The following is a 17,978-nucleotide window of genomic DNA, read 5'->3' as shown; positions in this document are numbered from 1 at the left end:
TGCTTTGAAACTGAATTTATTTGCTTTGAAATTGTACTTATTTGATTTAATTTTTTTTTATTCAAGTGTTGCATAACGATACAAGACGGGTGAGCGACATGCCAATACCGTACACAAATGTGTGTGTGTATGTGTGTGTGTGTGTGTATCTGTGTGGGGGCTGGCTGACTGTGCCGACTGGGCCACCTCCCAACAGACTCCCGGGCATTTCAAGTTTTGAAATTGTATTTAACCTACTTGAAAATTCAACTCTCTATTATCCTTAAATCCAAAAATAAATTCAATTTCAGTTCAGCGTGGTACAACCATTACGTCATCTACATCTGTGAAGAAGAGTAATCGAGCACAGATCATAGTTTTCAGTCACGTGACCCCTGCAGCAGCCTGGAGGGCAAAGAAGAGCATAGTGACATGACGGCTTCCATTCATACAGACATATAAAACCATCTCTCCCTCCCAAAAGTTCACCATCAAGCCTCAACATTAAATATGAACCTTCTCCTTAACTTAACCAAGAACACTTTATCACCACACTGTCAGGATAAAAGAGTCCGGCTGTGAAAACAGACGTTATTACTAAGCTAGCGTTAGCTGGTCAGCTAGCGGTGTCAACAAGTTACTGCTGGAGTTGTTTACATTTGTAAACTGTGAGCAATGAACCAGAAAAACTTCTTGCTGTCACGAGTAAGACTTGGTAACAACAGTCCCTCTAGACCTTTGGGAATTAAGATATACCATCAGATCACGAACTAGTGTGGCTAGTATAATTAGTGACATAAAACTCCTACAACCCCACTTTAAAAACAATGAAAAATCCCTTTAAGAAGCAGAACCTGGGCTTGTCTCCTTGTCATATCACTGAAAAACAACTGTCAGGCATTTTTTAGTGTTTAAACACGGAGTTAGCAGCAGAGTCCGCTCATTTCTCCGTAGCCCTTTGTAGTGATGTTTCATGATCAGAAGCTGCGGCTCTGAGAGTCGATGCTTTATAGTGAATCAGAAGAGCCGGCTCCCAGTTTTTTCCTTTTCCTAGCTCAGTGCTCAGCCCCAGCTCTACCTCACGGCAGAACGTTGTTTTGATTGGTCAGCATGGCGGTCATGCGGCCAATCACACGTGAGGATATAGGATATAGGTGATGGAGGGGAACGCTGTGTATTGTGGCTTCATCTGTTCCTTCAGAGAGAGTCTTCTTGAAGACCGGGCAAATACTCACTGAGAGGAGAAATCAGATCAGACCATCCAAGCTTAGGCATCGGATTTTTCTCAATGCTAACCTGAGGACATTAATAATGTTTGCTTGAGTTTGGTTTTGGTTCTGTGTGCTTTAGTTTGGTTCTGGTTCTGTTTGCTTGAGTTTGTTCTGGTTCTGTTGGCTTGAGTTTGGTTCTGGTTCTGTTTGCTTGAGTTTGGTTCTGGTTCTGTTTGCTGGAGTTTGGTTCTGGTTCTGTTTGCTTGAGTTTGGTTCTGGTTCTGTTTGCTTGAGTTTGGTTCTGGTTCAGTTTGCTTGAGTTTGGTTCTGGTTCTGTTTGCTTGAGTTTGTTCTGGTTCTGTTTGCTGGAGTTTGGTTCTGGTTCTGTTTGCTTTAGTTTGGTTCTGGTTCTGTTTGCTTGAGTTTGGTTCTGGTTCTGTTTGCTTGAGTTTGGTTGTGGTTCTGTTTGCTGGAGTTCGGTTCTGGTTCTGTTTGCTTGAGTTTGGTTCTGGTTCTGTTTGCTTGAGTTTGTTCTGGTTCTGTTTGCTTGAGTTTGGTTCTGGTTCTGTTTGCTTGAGTTTGTTTCTGGTTCTGTTTGCTTGAGTTTGGTTCTGGTTCTGTTTGCTTGAGTTGGTTCTGGTTCTGTCTGCTTGAGTTGGTTCTGGTTCTGTTTGCTTGAGTTTTGTTCTGGTTCTGTTTGCTTGAGTTTGGTTCTGGTTCTGTTAGCTTGAGTTGGTTCTGGTTCTGTTTGCTGGAGTTTGGTTCTGGTTCTGTTCTGTGTATATGTTTGCATTTTTGGTTAATTTGTACAATAAAAGAGTTTGATTAAAATACTAAACAGAAGTAAGAATAGTTTTGTAACAGAAAAATAGAGAGTTGGATTTTCATGTAGGTTAAATACAATTTCAAAGCCAATAAATTCAGTTTCAAAACATGCTTTTCAAATTCAATGTTATTATTCAGTTATTATTGTTATTATTTCAGTTTCTAGTGGCACAACTCTCAGCCCATACACACCACTACCTCTAATAGAATCTAAAAGAATATACAATTTAAATGTATTAACTAGAATAGCACACCAATATAAACAAACTGATATTGTTAAAAAATGAAATGATTGTGTTCCCCTCTAAAGTTTTTGCAGAAAACAAGACCTGGAAACATCAAAGCTGGTTCCTAAAGTGAACATTTTTAGAAGAGTCATCAAAAGTCTTAATCTGCTTTTTCCCTGCTCAGTGTTTCTGCTGTTATTCTGCAGATATTTGAATCTAACCTTTGACCCCTGACCTTTCAGCCCCCTCCAGGCTGAGTTGCAGAGATGAGTTCAGATGCAGAGATGAGCGTCTTTGGGCCGGCGGCCCCGTATCTGAGGAGACCTGAGCGAGAGAGGATCGAAGCACAGAACCGTCAGTTTGATGCAAAGAGCGCCGTGTACGTGATGGACCCCAAGGAGCTGTTTGTGAAAGGAACCCTGCAGAGCAAAGAGGGAGGCAAAGCCACCGTCAAGACGGATGCAGGGCAGGTATGTGATACTGATGCAGGGCAGGTACGTGACACTGATGCAGGACAGGTACGTGGCACTGATGCAGGGCAGGTACATGAAACTGTTGCAGGACAGGTACATGAAACTGATGCAGGGCAGGTACATGACACTGATGCAGGGCAGGTACATGAAACTGTTGCAGGACAGGTACGTGACACTGATGCAGGACAGGTATGTGACACTGATGCAGGGCAGGTACATGAAACTGTTGCAGGACAGGTACGTGAAACTGATGCAGGGCAGGTACGTGAAACTGATGCATGGCAGGTACATGAAACTGATGCAGGGCAGGTACATGACACTGATGCAGGGCAGGTACGTGAAACTGATGCAGGGCAGGTACATGAAACTGTTGCAGGGCAGGTACGTGAAACTGATGCAGGGCAGGTACGTGAAACTGTTGCAGGGCAGGTACATGAAACTGTTGCAGGGCAGGTACGTGAAACTGATGCAGGGCAGGTACGTGAAACTGTTGCAGGGCAGGTACGTGAAACTGATGCAGGGCAGGTACATGAAGCTGATGCAGGACAGGTACGTGAAACTGATGCAGGGCAGGTACGTGAAACTGATGCAGGGCAGGTACGTGAAACTGATGCAGGGCAGGTACATGAAACTGATGCAGGGTAGGTACATGAAACTGATGCAGGGCAGGTACATGAAACTGATGCAGGGCAGGTACATGAAACTGATGCAGGACAGGTACATGAAACTGATGCAGGACAGGTACATGAAACTGATGCAGGGCAGGTACGTGAAACTGATGCAGGACAGGTACGTGAAACTGATGCAGGGCAGGTACATGAAACTGATGCAGGGCAGGTACATGAAACTGATGCAGGGCAGGCACGTGAAACTGATGCAGGGCAGGTACATGAAACTGATGCAGGGCAGGCACGTGAAACTAATGCAGGGCAGGTACGTGAAACTGATGCAGGGCAGGTACGTGAAACTGATGTAGGGCATGTACGTGAAACTGATGCAGGGCAGGTACGTGAAACTGATGCAGGGCAGGTACGTGAAACTGACGCAGGGCAGGTACGTGAAACTGATGCAGAGCAGGTACGTGACACTGATGCAGGGCAGGTACATGAAACTGATGCAGGGCAGGTACGTGAAACTGATACAGGGCAGGTACGTGAAACTGATGCAGGGCAGGTACATGAAACTGATGCAGGGCAGGTACGTGAAACTGATGGAGGGCAGGTACGTGAAACTGATGCAGGGCAGGCACGTGAAACTGATGCAGGGCAGGCACGTGAAACTGATGCAGGGCAGGTACGTGAAACTGATGCAGGGCAGGTACATGAAACTGATGCAGGGCAGGTACGTGAAACTGATGTAGGGCATGTACGTGAAACTGATGCAGGGCAGGTACATGAAACTGATGCAGGGCAGGTACGTGAAACTGATGCAGGGCAGGTACATGAAACTGATGCAGGGCAGGTACATGAAACTGATGCAGGGCAGGTACGTGATACTGATGCAGGGCATGTACGTGAAACTGATGCAGGGCAGGTACATGAAACTGATGCAGGGCAGGTACGTGACACTGTTGCAGGGCAGGTACGTGACACTGATGCAGGGCAGGTACATGAAACTGATGCAGGGCAGGCACGTGAAACTGATGCAGGGCAGGTACGTGAAACTGATGCAGGGCAGGTACGTGAAACTGATGCAGGGCAGGCACGTGAAACTGATGCAGGGCAGGCACGTGAAACTGATGCAGGGCAGGTACGTGAAACTGATGCAGGGCAGGCACGTGAAACTGATGCAGGGCAGGTACGTGAAACTGATGCAGGGCAGGTACATGAAACTGATGCAGGGCAGGCACGTGAAACTGATGCAGGGCAGGTACATGAAACTGATGCAGGGCAGGTACGTGAAACTGATGCAGGACAGGTACGTGAAACTGATGCAGGGCAGGTACGTGAAACTGATGCAGGGCAGGTACACCAGCTGTGGACAAGGCTTATCACGCCTCCTTCCTCTATAATGTCCTGCTGATGAAGGTCGTACTTCTGTCATAACGTTCTGCTGATGAGGGTCGCTCCTCTGTCCACAGGTCGTTACAGTGAAGGATGATGAAATCTTCCCCATGAACCCTCCAAAGTTCGACAAGATCGAGGACATGGCCATGATGACGCACCTGAATGAGGCCACCGTGCTGTACAACCTCAAAGAGCGTTACGCAGCGTGGATGATCTATGTGAGTGACGAGGCATTCACTGTTTTATGATGCTCATGATCACACTCAGGAGGAGCGGCTCTGCAGAGGCAGGCGTCTTCATGTAGACCAGTATGTCTACATACTGGTCTCAGTATGCTGAGAATACTTCTTCTGTCCTGAAAAGACAGGTGTTATTTAAACAAAAAATAGTACAAGCTTCCTTAATTTACATCTCTTTTTTTTTTTTCAATTTCCCACAACAAAATGTTAAAAAGTATCTCATGTTTGTTTTTCAACATCTTACAATCGGTTTACGGTTTCACCCAAGAATGCAGAAAATAAAACATTTCAGCTCCAGGTCCAGGGGCAATCACCTTTTTTTTTTTTTTTATTGAAAGATTATGCTTTTTAAAAACAAAATAAAGTATAAAACAGGGAGAAAAATATCACAGAGATTGCTTTGGAGACATGCACTCTCAGCCTGTACAGTCTTGATGAAGAAATATTCCTCTCTGCCCTAAAATCACAAAGGGAAAACCTTAAAAGGGTAGAAAATAAGACTTTGTTGTCGTTAAAAGCATTCAATAAATAAATAACATGCTATAAAATCATTATTTCAACATCACTTTTTATAATAGTAACTGGTTACCATAGATGATGCACCTTCAGATACATTTTGAATCCAGAGAAAACTTTGATTGACTGAAATACCTGAAAAAACAGTGATAATAAGTCATGTTACATAAACTTAAATAATGCTCCTGCGATCAAACAGGCCCAACTTGCTTTACCTGGCAACTTGGATTTGTCTGTTATTGTCATCCTGTTATTTGTCATCCATCCATTGTCTTGACCGCTTATCCCGTTGGGGGTCACGGGGGGCTGGAGCCTATCCCAGCTGGCTTCGGGCAGAAGGCAGGGTACACCCTGGACAGGTCGCCAACCTATCACAGGGCTAACACAGAGAGACAGACAACCATTCACAAACACACTCACACCTATTGGCAATTTAGAGTGATCAATCTGGTGAGCATGTTTTTGGACTGTCGGAGGAAGCCGGAGTACCCGGAGGGAACCCATGCATGCAAGGGGAGAACATGCAAACTCCACACAGAAAGGCACCTGCCCAACCGAGGATTCAAACCAGGAACCTTCTAGCTGTGAGGCAACACCACAGTGCAGCCCTGCACTGTAGTCGCTGTGTGAAAATGTGCCAAGTATTTTCCACGTCAGAGTACTGTGGGTCAAGGCTGTCAAAGTTTTGGATACTTATTCGTATCCAAAGTCGTACTTTAAACCCAAAAGCTGCAGCAAGCAAAGACAAAGAAATCAATCAATCAATCACTCAATCAATATTTATATATCACTAAATCCCAACAATTGTTCTCCTCAGACTCTTTCCAAACAGAGCAGATCTAGACCGTACTCTATGTTCTATTATTAACAAAGACCCAACATCAAGACCGGATAAGATCCAGTCCCATCTTACAGACAGGACTCAGTCTGATCTCATCTTAATCCACCATGAGCAGAGCACTTTGCAGCATTTAGCAAGTTACAGTGGCAAGGACAAACTTCCTTTAACAGGCAGAAACCTCCAGCAGGACCAGACTCATGTTAGACACACATCTGCTGAGACCGTGTTGGAGAGAGGGATAGAGGGAGATGAAGAGAGAGAGAGAGATGATAGTAGGGAGACGGATAGTAGTAGTTGTAGACTCCAGAAAGGTCTATGGTTAGTAACTTTAATGGGACAGGAAGAGTTAAAGTAAGTGATGGGGAGGGGTAGAGGGGTGAGATAGGATCCCAGTGGGTCAGTCTAAGCCTATAGCAGCATAACTAAGAGCTGGTCCAAGCCTGATCCGGCTCTAACTATAAGCTTTATCAAAAAGGAAAGTTTGACGCCTACTCTTAAAAGTGGAGAGGGTGTCTGCCTCCTGGACCCTGACTGGTAGATGATTCCAAAGGAGAGGGGTCTGATAACTGAAGGTTCTACCTCCCATACTACTTTTAGAGACTTTAGGTACGAGGAGCAGGCCTGCATGTACATAGGGCAATATGAGCTCTTTACGATATGAATAAACGAAGAGCTCATGAATACGTTCACACTTCATAACAAATGTGCAGAAAGATGTTGTACATGATGAAATGTTAAATCAAGAGTGCAAGTTACGTTCAGTTTCATATGAGAGCTCTGTTTAGATATGACGACTATAGAAGGTCTATCAAGGATGCCTGATCTGAACCCTCTAATCTACAAACTCGTGTTTATCACATCAGATGTTTTCATGTGTTTCAGACGTACTCCGGTCTGTTCTGCGTCACCGTGAACCCGTATAAGGGGCTCCCGGTCTACAACCAGGAGGTGGTGGTGGCCTACAGGGGCAAAAAGCGCCAGGAGGCTCCTCCACACATCTTCTCCATCTCTGATAACGCCTATCAGTTCATGCTGACGGGTAAACTGAGACAGATGTTAACAGTTATCATTGTGTTCTTTCATTTCATGGTGCTCGTCTGATATGACTGATTTTGTGTTTCTGTGTTGCAGACAGAGAGAATCAGTCGATCCTGATCACGTAAGCTGAGTGTGGATGTAAACTCTTCAGCCTGTGTTTCACTCTTTTATCAGAGAGGAATAAAAACATGTTTGCTGCATGTGTGTGCTCCTTGTCCACAGTGGAGAATCTGGTGCAGGAAAGACCGTCAACACCAAACGTGTCATCCAGTACTTTGCGACAATCGCAGGAACGAGTGACAAGAAGAAAGATGCTGCTTCCTCTGGAAAGTTACAGGTGATGTAGAATATTTTTACTGTGCAAGAAATGTGCTTTACAAGAAAAGGTGACCAAGTGATAGTACACAGAATAATAAGTAATCAAGGCAGGAATATGGAAAACAATTTTAAAAAAAACCCAGACAAAACAAAGAAATCAAAGGTAAAAACCAAAACAAGACAAAAACAACAAAACAAAAAAAACAACAACTAACAAACACATAAACAATTCATGTTAATAAAAAAATAGGGCAGAAATAACCCATAAAAAGAAAGCAATAAAAGAGGGAGTACATTAATAATAATAATAATAATAATAATAATAATATTAAGCCGTTTCTGTTTCATTATCATTATTGATATAATATATTTATTAACTTTCCTATTATTATTATTATTGAAAGTTTCCTAATTATTAATTTCTTCTTTTAATATTAAATACAATAAATAAATAAGTAGATAATAACATATAAATAAACATGTATAAACATGTATAAAAATATATACAGTATATTTAATTTAAAAAAAGAAAAAAAAAGAATGACTAACTATTTAATTTTAAAAAACAAAAAAAAATTAATAATTATTTTGATATTAAAAAAGGAGAAAAAAAACTGTGTAAGTGTGTAAATACATATATTTACATAAAATAAATATAACAGCTACATGAATAATAATATAACTAAATAATATTAATACACAGGATGATGCTATTATTTTGATGTCTAAATAATGATTGTGTATTTGGGCCGTTGGTGCAGTGTTGAGGCTTCAGGGCACGAATTATTTTCCTATTAGGACGCTGGTTTGTCCCTTTTATTCTCATTGATGTATCGTATTTTTCATATTGGATTTTTCTTCTTGGAGATTTAATACTTCTAATTCTTCTGGTGAAACTCAGAGATGAATCTGTCCTGAGTGTTTTCTACTCTTCATCTGTAGGGGAATCTGGAGGATCAGATCATCTCTGCTAACCCTCTGCTGGAGGCCTTTGGAAATGCCAAAACTGTCAGAAATGATAACTCCTCACGTTTTGTGAGTGGATATTCAGCCTGCTCCTGAAAACTGTGACTTTGTCATGTTGTTTTCTGACTTCATGGTTTTATTTTTTTTGATCATTTTCAGGGTAAATTCATAAGAATCCACTTTGGAACCACAGGAAAGCTGTCCTCCGCTGACATTGAAACCTGTGAGTCTGAATGAAATACTTCTTTGTTTTGTTTGAAGAGACTTTCAGTTTGGACTAATCTGTTTTTTCTTTGCAGACCTGCTGGAGAAATCCAGGGTAACGTTCCAGCTGTCTGCAGAGAGGAGTTATCATATTTTCTATCAGATCATGTCCAACAAGAAGCCTGAGCTGATAGGTAACCTCCCAGAGATCAGTGTATCAGTGCTCTTTCAACACGTTGTAGAAATCCACAGTTTATCCAGTTAGAAGTCAAAGCCATCACGTTACCAGCAGTGATGCTCCCTGCTTTTGAAACCACCAGCATGTGAGAGTGTTTGTTGTGAAATGAATCACCTGTGGATGTTGATCATCTTCTCTACTTTTTCTCTACAACCAAAAAAAGTATCAGACTTTTATCTGCAGCCCAAACACTCCAAGTCTTTGAAAAAAAGTTTAATACAACAATGGATGCACAATGAATTTTTCAATATGAATATGAAATAAACTACAGTGTAATATATATCATTTTATGCTTAATTGGTTGAAAGAATCAGTCTAAATTAATTAATTATTACAGCATAAAGACACACCTGTGACCTGCAACTGCTCCAGACAGTGCAGCATAATATTTACAAAAATGTCAAAGTGACCAGAGCCAAAGTCAGATACTCAATCAACACTATTAAACTTAACACTTTTTTATAATCATAAATCATAACTTAAAGCGTGCAACCACCCACCTAAAAGCAACATTTCACTTTTTCATGTTTTTTTGCCCAAAAGGTCAAATTTTTCCTTTTTTATGTTTTTTCACATCATTAGCAAAACTTTCATTTTTCAACATTTCTTCGCTTCCGAAGCAAAAATTTCACTTCTTCAAGTTTCTTTTTATTTTGGAAGCAAAATTTTCACGTTTTTTCTCTTCGGAAGCAAAAATTTACTTTTTCATGTTTTTTCTCTTCGGAAGCATCATTTTCACTTTTTCAATTTTTTTAACTTCAGAAACAAAATTTTCACTTTTTCATGTTTTTTCATTAAGGAAGGCAAATTTAACTTTTTCCTGTTTGTTTTCGTCAGTCATGAAATTTTCACTTTTCTCATGTTGTTCCAATTGAAGTAAAATTTTCACTTTTTAATGTTTTTGTGTCAGAAGATAATTTTTTGATCCAGCAGCAAAACAATCAGTAAATACCTTTCTTAGACTTTAAGCACACAGGATGTTAGTTATCATCAGCTGGTCTGACACTGATGCTGCGTCCTGAGTTCATTAATCATTAATTAGATCATTAATGAGGTTAAGTTGCTGGTCCTCATGGGTAAATGATGGAGTACTGGAGGCAAACCTCCTCCTCAGGTGTAGTTCTTGAGTCTGGCTGGCATGAAGCCGAGGTTTGGTGATGACATTCAGGGAGCTCGGTCTCATCTCAGTAAACTAGCGAGCGCTGCATTCTTCAGACTGCTGCTAACATCTTCCAAGATGTCAGGGTTACAGCCCTTGCATGTCTGCAGATCTTGTCTTAGGATGAAAATTATTTAAATGATATTTAAAATGTACAAATATTACAATGACACAACAGTAGCCTTAGTCTAGAACTAAAGGTTTAAATGAGACTATAAAGAGCTTTAGGTGAGCCAGCTGACACGGGACACCTGTTGCTATGCCATAGATCCAGTCTTTGTTCTCATCCACATAAAACCTCCAGTGTGTGATGTTGAAACCTTTTTAGTATGCTTAAGATAAATTTGATCCATAAACCAGGATCATCCTGATCCCAACAGGGAGCTGGATTCAGCCTGGAACTAAAGGGAGGAAAACTCACAACAATAAATAATGTTTTTACAATGATACTTCAGATGTCAGATTATAGGTGCACTTCCTGTATAGCTGCACAGATGAATTGTAATGATATGATTCTGTAGTTTGGTCATGAACAGAGTTTTCTTACTTGATCTTTTCCTCAGAGACGCTCCTCATCACCACCAACCCGTACGACTTCCCGTTTGTCAGTCAGGGTGAGATCAGCGTGGCGAGCATCGATGACAGCGACGAGCTGATGGCCACTGATGTAAATCACATTTATGACCTCGTCCCCTGCGTCCCCACTCACAGTCACTTAAACTTACATTAGCATCGTTATGATGTGATTTCAGAGCGCCATCGACACCCTGGGCTTCACTCCAGACGAGAGGATCGGCATTTACAAGCTGACGGGAGCTGTGATGCATTATGGGAACATGAAATTTAAGCAGAAGCAGAGAGAGGAGCAGGCCGAGCCGGACGGCACAGAGGGTGAGTGTCATCTCTTCATGTCTCACTCCTCTCCTCCCTCCATCAGTGTGTGTTTGAACATGTCTCTGAGGTGACCTCTGTCTGTGCTCAGTGGCTGATAAAGCAGCGTACCTGATGGGTCTGAACTCTGCAGACCTGCTCAAAGCTCTGTGTTACCCCAGAGTCAAGGTCGGGAACGAGTACGTCACCAAAGGGCAGACTGTGCAGCAGGTGAGGAGACTGTATAACACTCCCTATCCCCAGAATAGGCTGATTTTAAATCTGATGCCAGCAGCACCTCAAAGAGTCGGGTCAGAGAGAATGAAACAAAGAAAAGAAACATTTGACGCATCGTGACACCAACAACACGTCGAAGAAGATGTGACCCATGTTTAGCACTCATACATCTAATTACAGAGCGTCATTCCTTCACATCATATCACATCACATGGCACTGTTGCATCCTTATAGGGGTGTGAATTGTATCTTAACCATTCAGAAGTTGCTGCTTGTGTATCTTTAATGCATCAGATTATTGATGTGTCTCTTATCGGCCTCACGCCAAAGATACCCAACCTTAATTTGTTCATGCAGCCTCTCACAGAGTGGTGCACCTCTTCCCATCCTCTCTCAGCCTCTCTGAAGTGACACAACAACAAAAAAAATGGGATTTACAAACCATCAAACTGTGTTTTTATCAACATGTTAGGCAGCGTCCAGCTCTTCCTGAACAGAGGTTTTTTTTTGTGTTCAACAGTTTTTATTGATTTTCAGACAAGGAATAAAAGGACTCCATCTAACATGAACATACACTCCTATGTGTAACATAGACATAGTATGTCAGAATCAGAATCAGAATCAGAATCAGAATCAGCTTTATTGGCCAGGTATGCTTGAACACACAAGGAATTTGACTTAGGTAAACTGTGCTCTCTTTGTACAAGGCATAAGAATAAGACATGCAAATAAAAATAAAATAAAAATATAATAACAATAACATCAGGTATAAATACAAAAAGAACAACAAATAGGCATGACTAATATGTACAGGCTAAAAATAATATGATAAAGTGCAGTGGTGAGTAGCAGAGGCAGTTTTTACATTATAAAAATAGAAGTTAAATAATACAAAAAATAGAAGTATGGAATTCTGCTTGGAGAATTGTTGCATTGTGTATTTACATGTATATTAATGTATATGTATGTTTGACAAAGACAGAGGGTAAACAAAGGTAAACAAAGAAAGACAGGATAAACAAACATACAAGAAATGACAAATACACAAAAAACAAAACCACAACCACTTTTTCCCAAAGACTGAATATTTTTGTTATTTGTTATTTATTTGTTTATTTCAACAGGGACAGTGTTCAGCCATTTACTTGTACCAAAGCTAATTTACATCTGTAGTCCCTGGGCAGGAGACAGAGACATGCCTCTGTTCAAAACAAACAGTACATCATTTAAACAGCTACACAATGATACATAACCACTATACAACAACAGGAATACATTTACATCAAAACTATCAACACAATAATACAATATAAAAAACTAAAAGCACTACACTATGAAGTTAATTATATGTAAGTGTGATGAGGACATGATTGAGTTGATTTTAGCCATGGTTTCATTCTCAACTTAAAGGTGACATATCATGCCAAATCGACTTTTTAATGGTTCTCTACCTGAAATATGTTTCCCTGGCATGTCTACAAACCCCCCCGAGAATGAAAAGAATCCATTCTGCCCCTGTTCTGATTTCTCCACCTTTCTGTAAATGTGTGTGAAACCAGCCGTTTCAGTTTTCAGTGTTTTTCATACGTCACAACAATATCCGGTCTGTCACGGAGTCAGAGCTCGGAGCTTGTTCAGCCCATAGACTGTATAAAACACAACTCAACCCCTCCTCTGTTTTTCATTACCTGCACACATGTGTGCTAACAAGGAGCTTAGGAGGGAGGCATGCTAGTTGTAGGCTGTCTTAATAAACACAAAGGTCGGTTTGACTCCCCACGTCTGCAGATTTGAAGATCTAGTGGATGATTTTTATTTATCATGGATAAGTGCTAGCGCTAGTTAGCATAGCCACATAGCTACATGTTCGTAGCTGTGTACCAAGACACACGTCGACATACTGACAAATAAAACAACAAGAAACACTAAATCTGTGACCAATCCTTCAGAAAGGTCCTGCTACAGGCGCCTCTCCATCAGATTCTGGATCACATTCAGAGGGTTGAAGTAACGCGGGTCTGTGAGCAGCCGTGCATATTCAGCCAACATGTAAACATTAGATCAACGTGCTGGAGAGTCGAGGGCACATCCACTTCCTGAGGGGGTGTGGTCAGAGAGACAACAGACTGCTCTGAACAGGGTTGAAAGAGAGGGGTTTACAGGCAGACCAGAATCTGATTTCAAAGTGTTTTTTTGAGCATAAACTTTAAAGACCTGTTTTGGGGACCTCTTAGACCAATATATTTTGATGAAAAAGAGCATGATATGTCACCTTTAAATTCAGAAGAGCTGCATCCCTCTCTGATTTTACTCCATGATGAGTTTGGAGAAGTTGTTGCTCTAATAGAGAAGAATTCATAAGATCTGTGGTGTATGACACAGTCGCCTCTATTTGCTGTCCTAGTTGTTCTTCCATTATCTGCACGCAGTGATAAAGACTCTTTTAATAGAGGAGGAGCCAGACCATTGATCAATTTATACACGAGACAAGCATCAGAAAAACACAACATGTTCAAAAGTCAGGAGGTCAGACCTCTGAATGATATTACAGTCATGGTAACTTATTGGCTTCTTGTCCAGTACCTTTAATGTTTGCTTGTACAGTGATTTGATGGGAGCAAGTGTTGTTTTCCCAGCTTGTGACCAGCTTGTGACACAGTACGACAGATGGGAAAATATCATTGCATGCATGTATAGTTTTGCTGCATCAGTAGGGAGCTGGTTTCGGATAAACCTGAAGGTCCTGAGATGAAGTCTCACAGTGTTACAGAGCTTTTTTCACATGTTTCTTAAGTGACAGCTGTGAGTCTAAGAGACTTCACAGGTATTTAAATTGTGGAACTATCTGTAGCCGTTCACCTTATCAGGTTGAAATCCGTTTTTCCTTACATAGAAGTACATACATGCTGTTTTGCTCACGTTAAGTGTGAGGCAAGACTCAAAGAACCAATCTGAGATATCCATCCATCCTTCACATATTTTGAATCTAGCTACTCGATTGACCTCTTAAGTTGCAGAAACAGACAGCCAAGCTGTGTAAGGGCCCCATATGAGCATGTGTTGGTCCAGTTTGTCCAGCAAGCAATATGTCACTCTTTCATAAGCAGCAAGTTGAGCCATGGTTGTTACCCATTCTTCATAAGGAGGTGGGTGTTTAATTATCCAGAGTCTCAATAATATCCACTTGGCTGTTGTTAGAGCCAGGATGATCCATCTCTTTTCCAGGGGAAACAGGTCAGAGTCTTTGAGTTCACAGGTAGAGCCTAGAATAGTCACTTTAGCAGAAACTTTACATTTCTTTTTCAGGACTTCATAAAGAACTTGTTGAATACTTTCCCACCAGTTCTTGAGTACAGGACATGTCCCCAGTATGTGAATGATGGAGGCACCAGTCTCATCGCACCTCCAGCATGAGTCTGTTGGTATTAGTTTCCATTTATGTAACTGTTGAGGTGTCCTATGCCATCCATGTATGATTTTCAATTGAATGAATTTATTTCCTGCTCCTTGTACATAGTATTGATGTTATTAATGCATGAATTCCATTCAGATATCTGTAGCCAAATCTAGCTCCCACTGTTTTATAACTTTCAACAAAGGATGGCATAGTTGTTCTTGCAGTAAAAGATAGATCTTTGAGGTTACACCTCGACAAGATAGGGAGCTCTTCAATTGGGTTACCAGTGAGGAGGATAAGAGGGCTTCCTAACCATTTCAATAAGGAACTCTGCAATTGGACATACCTCCAAAGTTGCTAATTTATACTTGGCTATCTAAGTGAAGAGGTTGTAAAATAAAGACTTGAGCCATGCAGACAGGGCTGTTTGGGTTTGACTTGATCCACGCTGACTGAAACGAGTAACAGTCCTTATTTCTGAAACCAGCTGCAGGTAACTGGACGAGCTGAGCTGATTGAGACGGGCCATTACACACTACTCTAACACGTTTGGTCTGAACCCGTCATTCTGGACTCAACAGATTTGACCATCTTCATCATAAGATCTTATTCTCTCAGTATGTTTGGATCTTACTGCCACATGTCTTCGTTCAGGTCTACAACAACATTGGAGCTCTGGGCAAATCAGTGTATGAGAAGATGTTCCTGTGGATGGTGCTCCGGATTAACCAGATGCTGGACACCAAACAGCCCAGACAGTTCTTCATCGGAGTCCTGGACATCGCCGGCTTTGAGATCTTTGATGTATGTCTGAATTTATTTATTTATTTATTTGGGACAATGCATATTACATAGTACAACTGATGCTTTGCATTTACAGATTTTAACTGTTGCTAGTTGCTTAGTTTTTAATTACAAATGACTGTTGATGATCATTACAGAAGAGTTAGGTAGTGTGTCCACTGCCGGTGTTTTTTGCCCTGGGAGCAGCAATAACCTCAATTTCAGAGCGCTTATCACCAGCGGCCAAGTGACAGTGGCCACGGTTACATGATGTTCTTTAATTCAGAATTAATTATTCAGAGTTAAATCATTCTGAATTAAAGTATTCTCCTTCACGTTTACATGGAAATAGTAATTCTGAATTGAGGTTTACATGGAAAACACGTTTAATTGTCCTTATTCAATTCCTCTTAAGGTCTGGGGGTTGGGAAGGGTTCTGATTGGACAGGGGCAAGCGTGATGTATTTACATTTACCAGAAGAAAACAGACTCCAGTTCCTGCTTCTTTCATTTTCGGTTACAACATGGAAGACCACACAATAAGTAAAACTTTCACTTTGATTTTGATTATAGTTTTGAATAAGCAGTTTGACACAAACATACTGCTTCACTTTGGTCAGCTGAGGAGGAGAAGAGAGATAGAGGACCGGAGAAGGGAGGCAGAAGACCGTACTTTGGTGAATCAAAGCTGTTTAGTGCAACGGCTGCTCTACCTCAGCCCACTGCCACATCCAGCTCACAAGGCCAGACAGCAGTGGATGAAAGTGTGAAGCAAGGAATAATAAATAAACTGTCTCGGCTCGAGTCCAACGCTTGCTTCGAGCGGCCATCCTGGAATATGTGCCCGCCAGCACAGAATATGTGCGTCATCGCGACAGGACAAGGGAATGAGCATGTGCAGAACGACCAGAATTCATTTAAAGCTGAATGAACATAAACATGATCGAGGAATTATTCAATTCAGATTAAAAATCAGAATAAACCAGACACTTACTTTGGATTTAAGTTTAATTCAGAATGGTCATTTTTATCCGGGATTAGATGTTTACATGGTCATTTTTTATCTTTTTAAAGAGGATTTAATTTTTATTCTGAATTAAAGAGGAATTAAAAGTCTCATGTAAACGTAGCCATTGATGAGCGCGGCGGTGTTCCAAAAGTTGAGCTGTTTTCAACTGAGAGCGCTCAGAGCGCTGCTACAAAAATCAGCTAACTCGGAGGGTTTCTGTGCTGATGGCGCTGAGTGCTGAAAACTCTGAATCACATCGAGTTTCAATGGAAAACTGATGCTGCCAGCGCAAAAAAGGTGGCAGTGGACACGCCCTCTTAAACATGCTCACATCTCTGAAGTTGCTTTTTAAAAGGTCTTTATATCATGTGTCAGGTTTATTTCCGTTGGTAGTGAGTTCCACATATGAGAGCCTTTTATAGAAGAAGCTGACTGCCCCAGGGAGGTCTTATGGTGTGATTTTACTATCAATCCTGGGGGTTCCAAACGTTATTTTGCCTGGTGACAGATTTGCATAAAATTTCTGGTGCTAAATTTTGCAAACATTAAAAAAAACCCAGTTCATTATCAAAGCTGAGGAGATGAAACTGCTTCAGTTTGTGACAGTGCTGCCATCTCCTGGGTGTTTCATCCATTATATTTAAGGCTTGGTTATAAAGAGATGCAACAGGTTTAATCACAGTCAAGCTGTGCTGCTTTGATTTGTATATGATGCCAAATTAACTTGAAGAAATTCAGATTTCTTCTTTGACAGATTTTTTTTATATGACTGTAAAATTTGAGTCTGGAATCCAGAACTACACCTAAAAATGTAAATTCATGTACCATCACAATGTTTTCTCTGTGAACTTTTACACTGTGACTTTCGTTTGTGTTGTTTTTTTGGTGAAGAAACTCATTGGGACTGATAAAGCCATTTACATACCCCGTCCATATGTGATGAAAGTCTCTCAATCACCTCTTTTGGTGTCTTTGCTGAAGTATACAGGACTGTATCATCAGCATAGTGCTGACAACCTGCCCCCGGACAGCTTTCAGACAAATCCTTAAAAAACAGACTGATTAATCAGAGTATTTCTTATAAATCATTTAAAGACTTTCCTCTTTAAAGAGGCTTTTAACTTATTTTAAGTACTCCTTTTAAGAAATGTAAGAAATGTTTGTTTTTACTGTGTGCCTGTAGCACTTTGAGATTTCTTGAAATGAAAAGTGCGTTATAATCACATAGATCTAAACTGAAGGTTGATTGTTTTGCAGTATAACAGTCTGGAACAGCTGTGCATCAATTTCACCAATGAGAAGCTGCAACAGTTTTTCAACCATCACATGTTTGTTCTGGAGCAAGAGGAGTACAAGAAGGAGGGCATCGAGTGGGAGTTCATCGACTTTGGGATGGACCTGGCCGCCTGCATCGAGCTCATAGAGAAGGTTTGTTCACTTCA

The 17,978-nt window shown here is 41.1% G+C and overlaps 1 protein-coding gene across 1 annotated transcript in view; it reads left to right on the top strand.

Moving 5' to 3' along the window:
* LOC117829942 (myosin heavy chain, fast skeletal muscle-like) overlaps positions 1 to 17,978 on the top strand; it is a 57,774-nt gene that overhangs the window by 7,231 nt on the left and 32,565 nt on the right. The window contains exons 2-14 of the mRNA XM_034707763.1: positions 2,485 to 2,712; positions 4,796 to 4,939; positions 7,200 to 7,356; positions 7,449 to 7,476; positions 7,578 to 7,692; positions 8,616 to 8,708; positions 8,799 to 8,862; positions 8,939 to 9,037; positions 10,804 to 10,907; positions 10,993 to 11,131; positions 11,223 to 11,341; positions 15,399 to 15,548; positions 17,794 to 17,964. Coding sequence (XP_034563654.1) covers positions 2,509 to 2,712; positions 4,796 to 4,939; positions 7,200 to 7,356; positions 7,449 to 7,476; positions 7,578 to 7,692; positions 8,616 to 8,708; positions 8,799 to 8,862; positions 8,939 to 9,037; positions 10,804 to 10,907; positions 10,993 to 11,131; positions 11,223 to 11,341; positions 15,399 to 15,548; positions 17,794 to 17,964 — 1,587 coding nt within the window. The 5' untranslated portion in view covers positions 2,485 to 2,508. The remainder of the gene's footprint in view (positions 1 to 2,484; positions 2,713 to 4,795; positions 4,940 to 7,199; positions 7,357 to 7,448; positions 7,477 to 7,577; positions 7,693 to 8,615; positions 8,709 to 8,798; positions 8,863 to 8,938; positions 9,038 to 10,803; positions 10,908 to 10,992; positions 11,132 to 11,222; positions 11,342 to 15,398; positions 15,549 to 17,793; positions 17,965 to 17,978) is intronic.

The sequence above is a fragment of the Notolabrus celidotus genome, chromosome 18 (assembly GCF_009762535.1).
Source record: "Notolabrus celidotus isolate fNotCel1 chromosome 18, fNotCel1.pri, whole genome shotgun sequence".
Classification (NCBI taxonomy): domain Eukaryota; kingdom Metazoa; phylum Chordata; class Actinopteri; order Labriformes; family Labridae; genus Notolabrus; species Notolabrus celidotus.
Note: the sequence above shows the minus strand (reverse complement) of the source record. Positions and strands in the feature narration are given on the sequence as shown.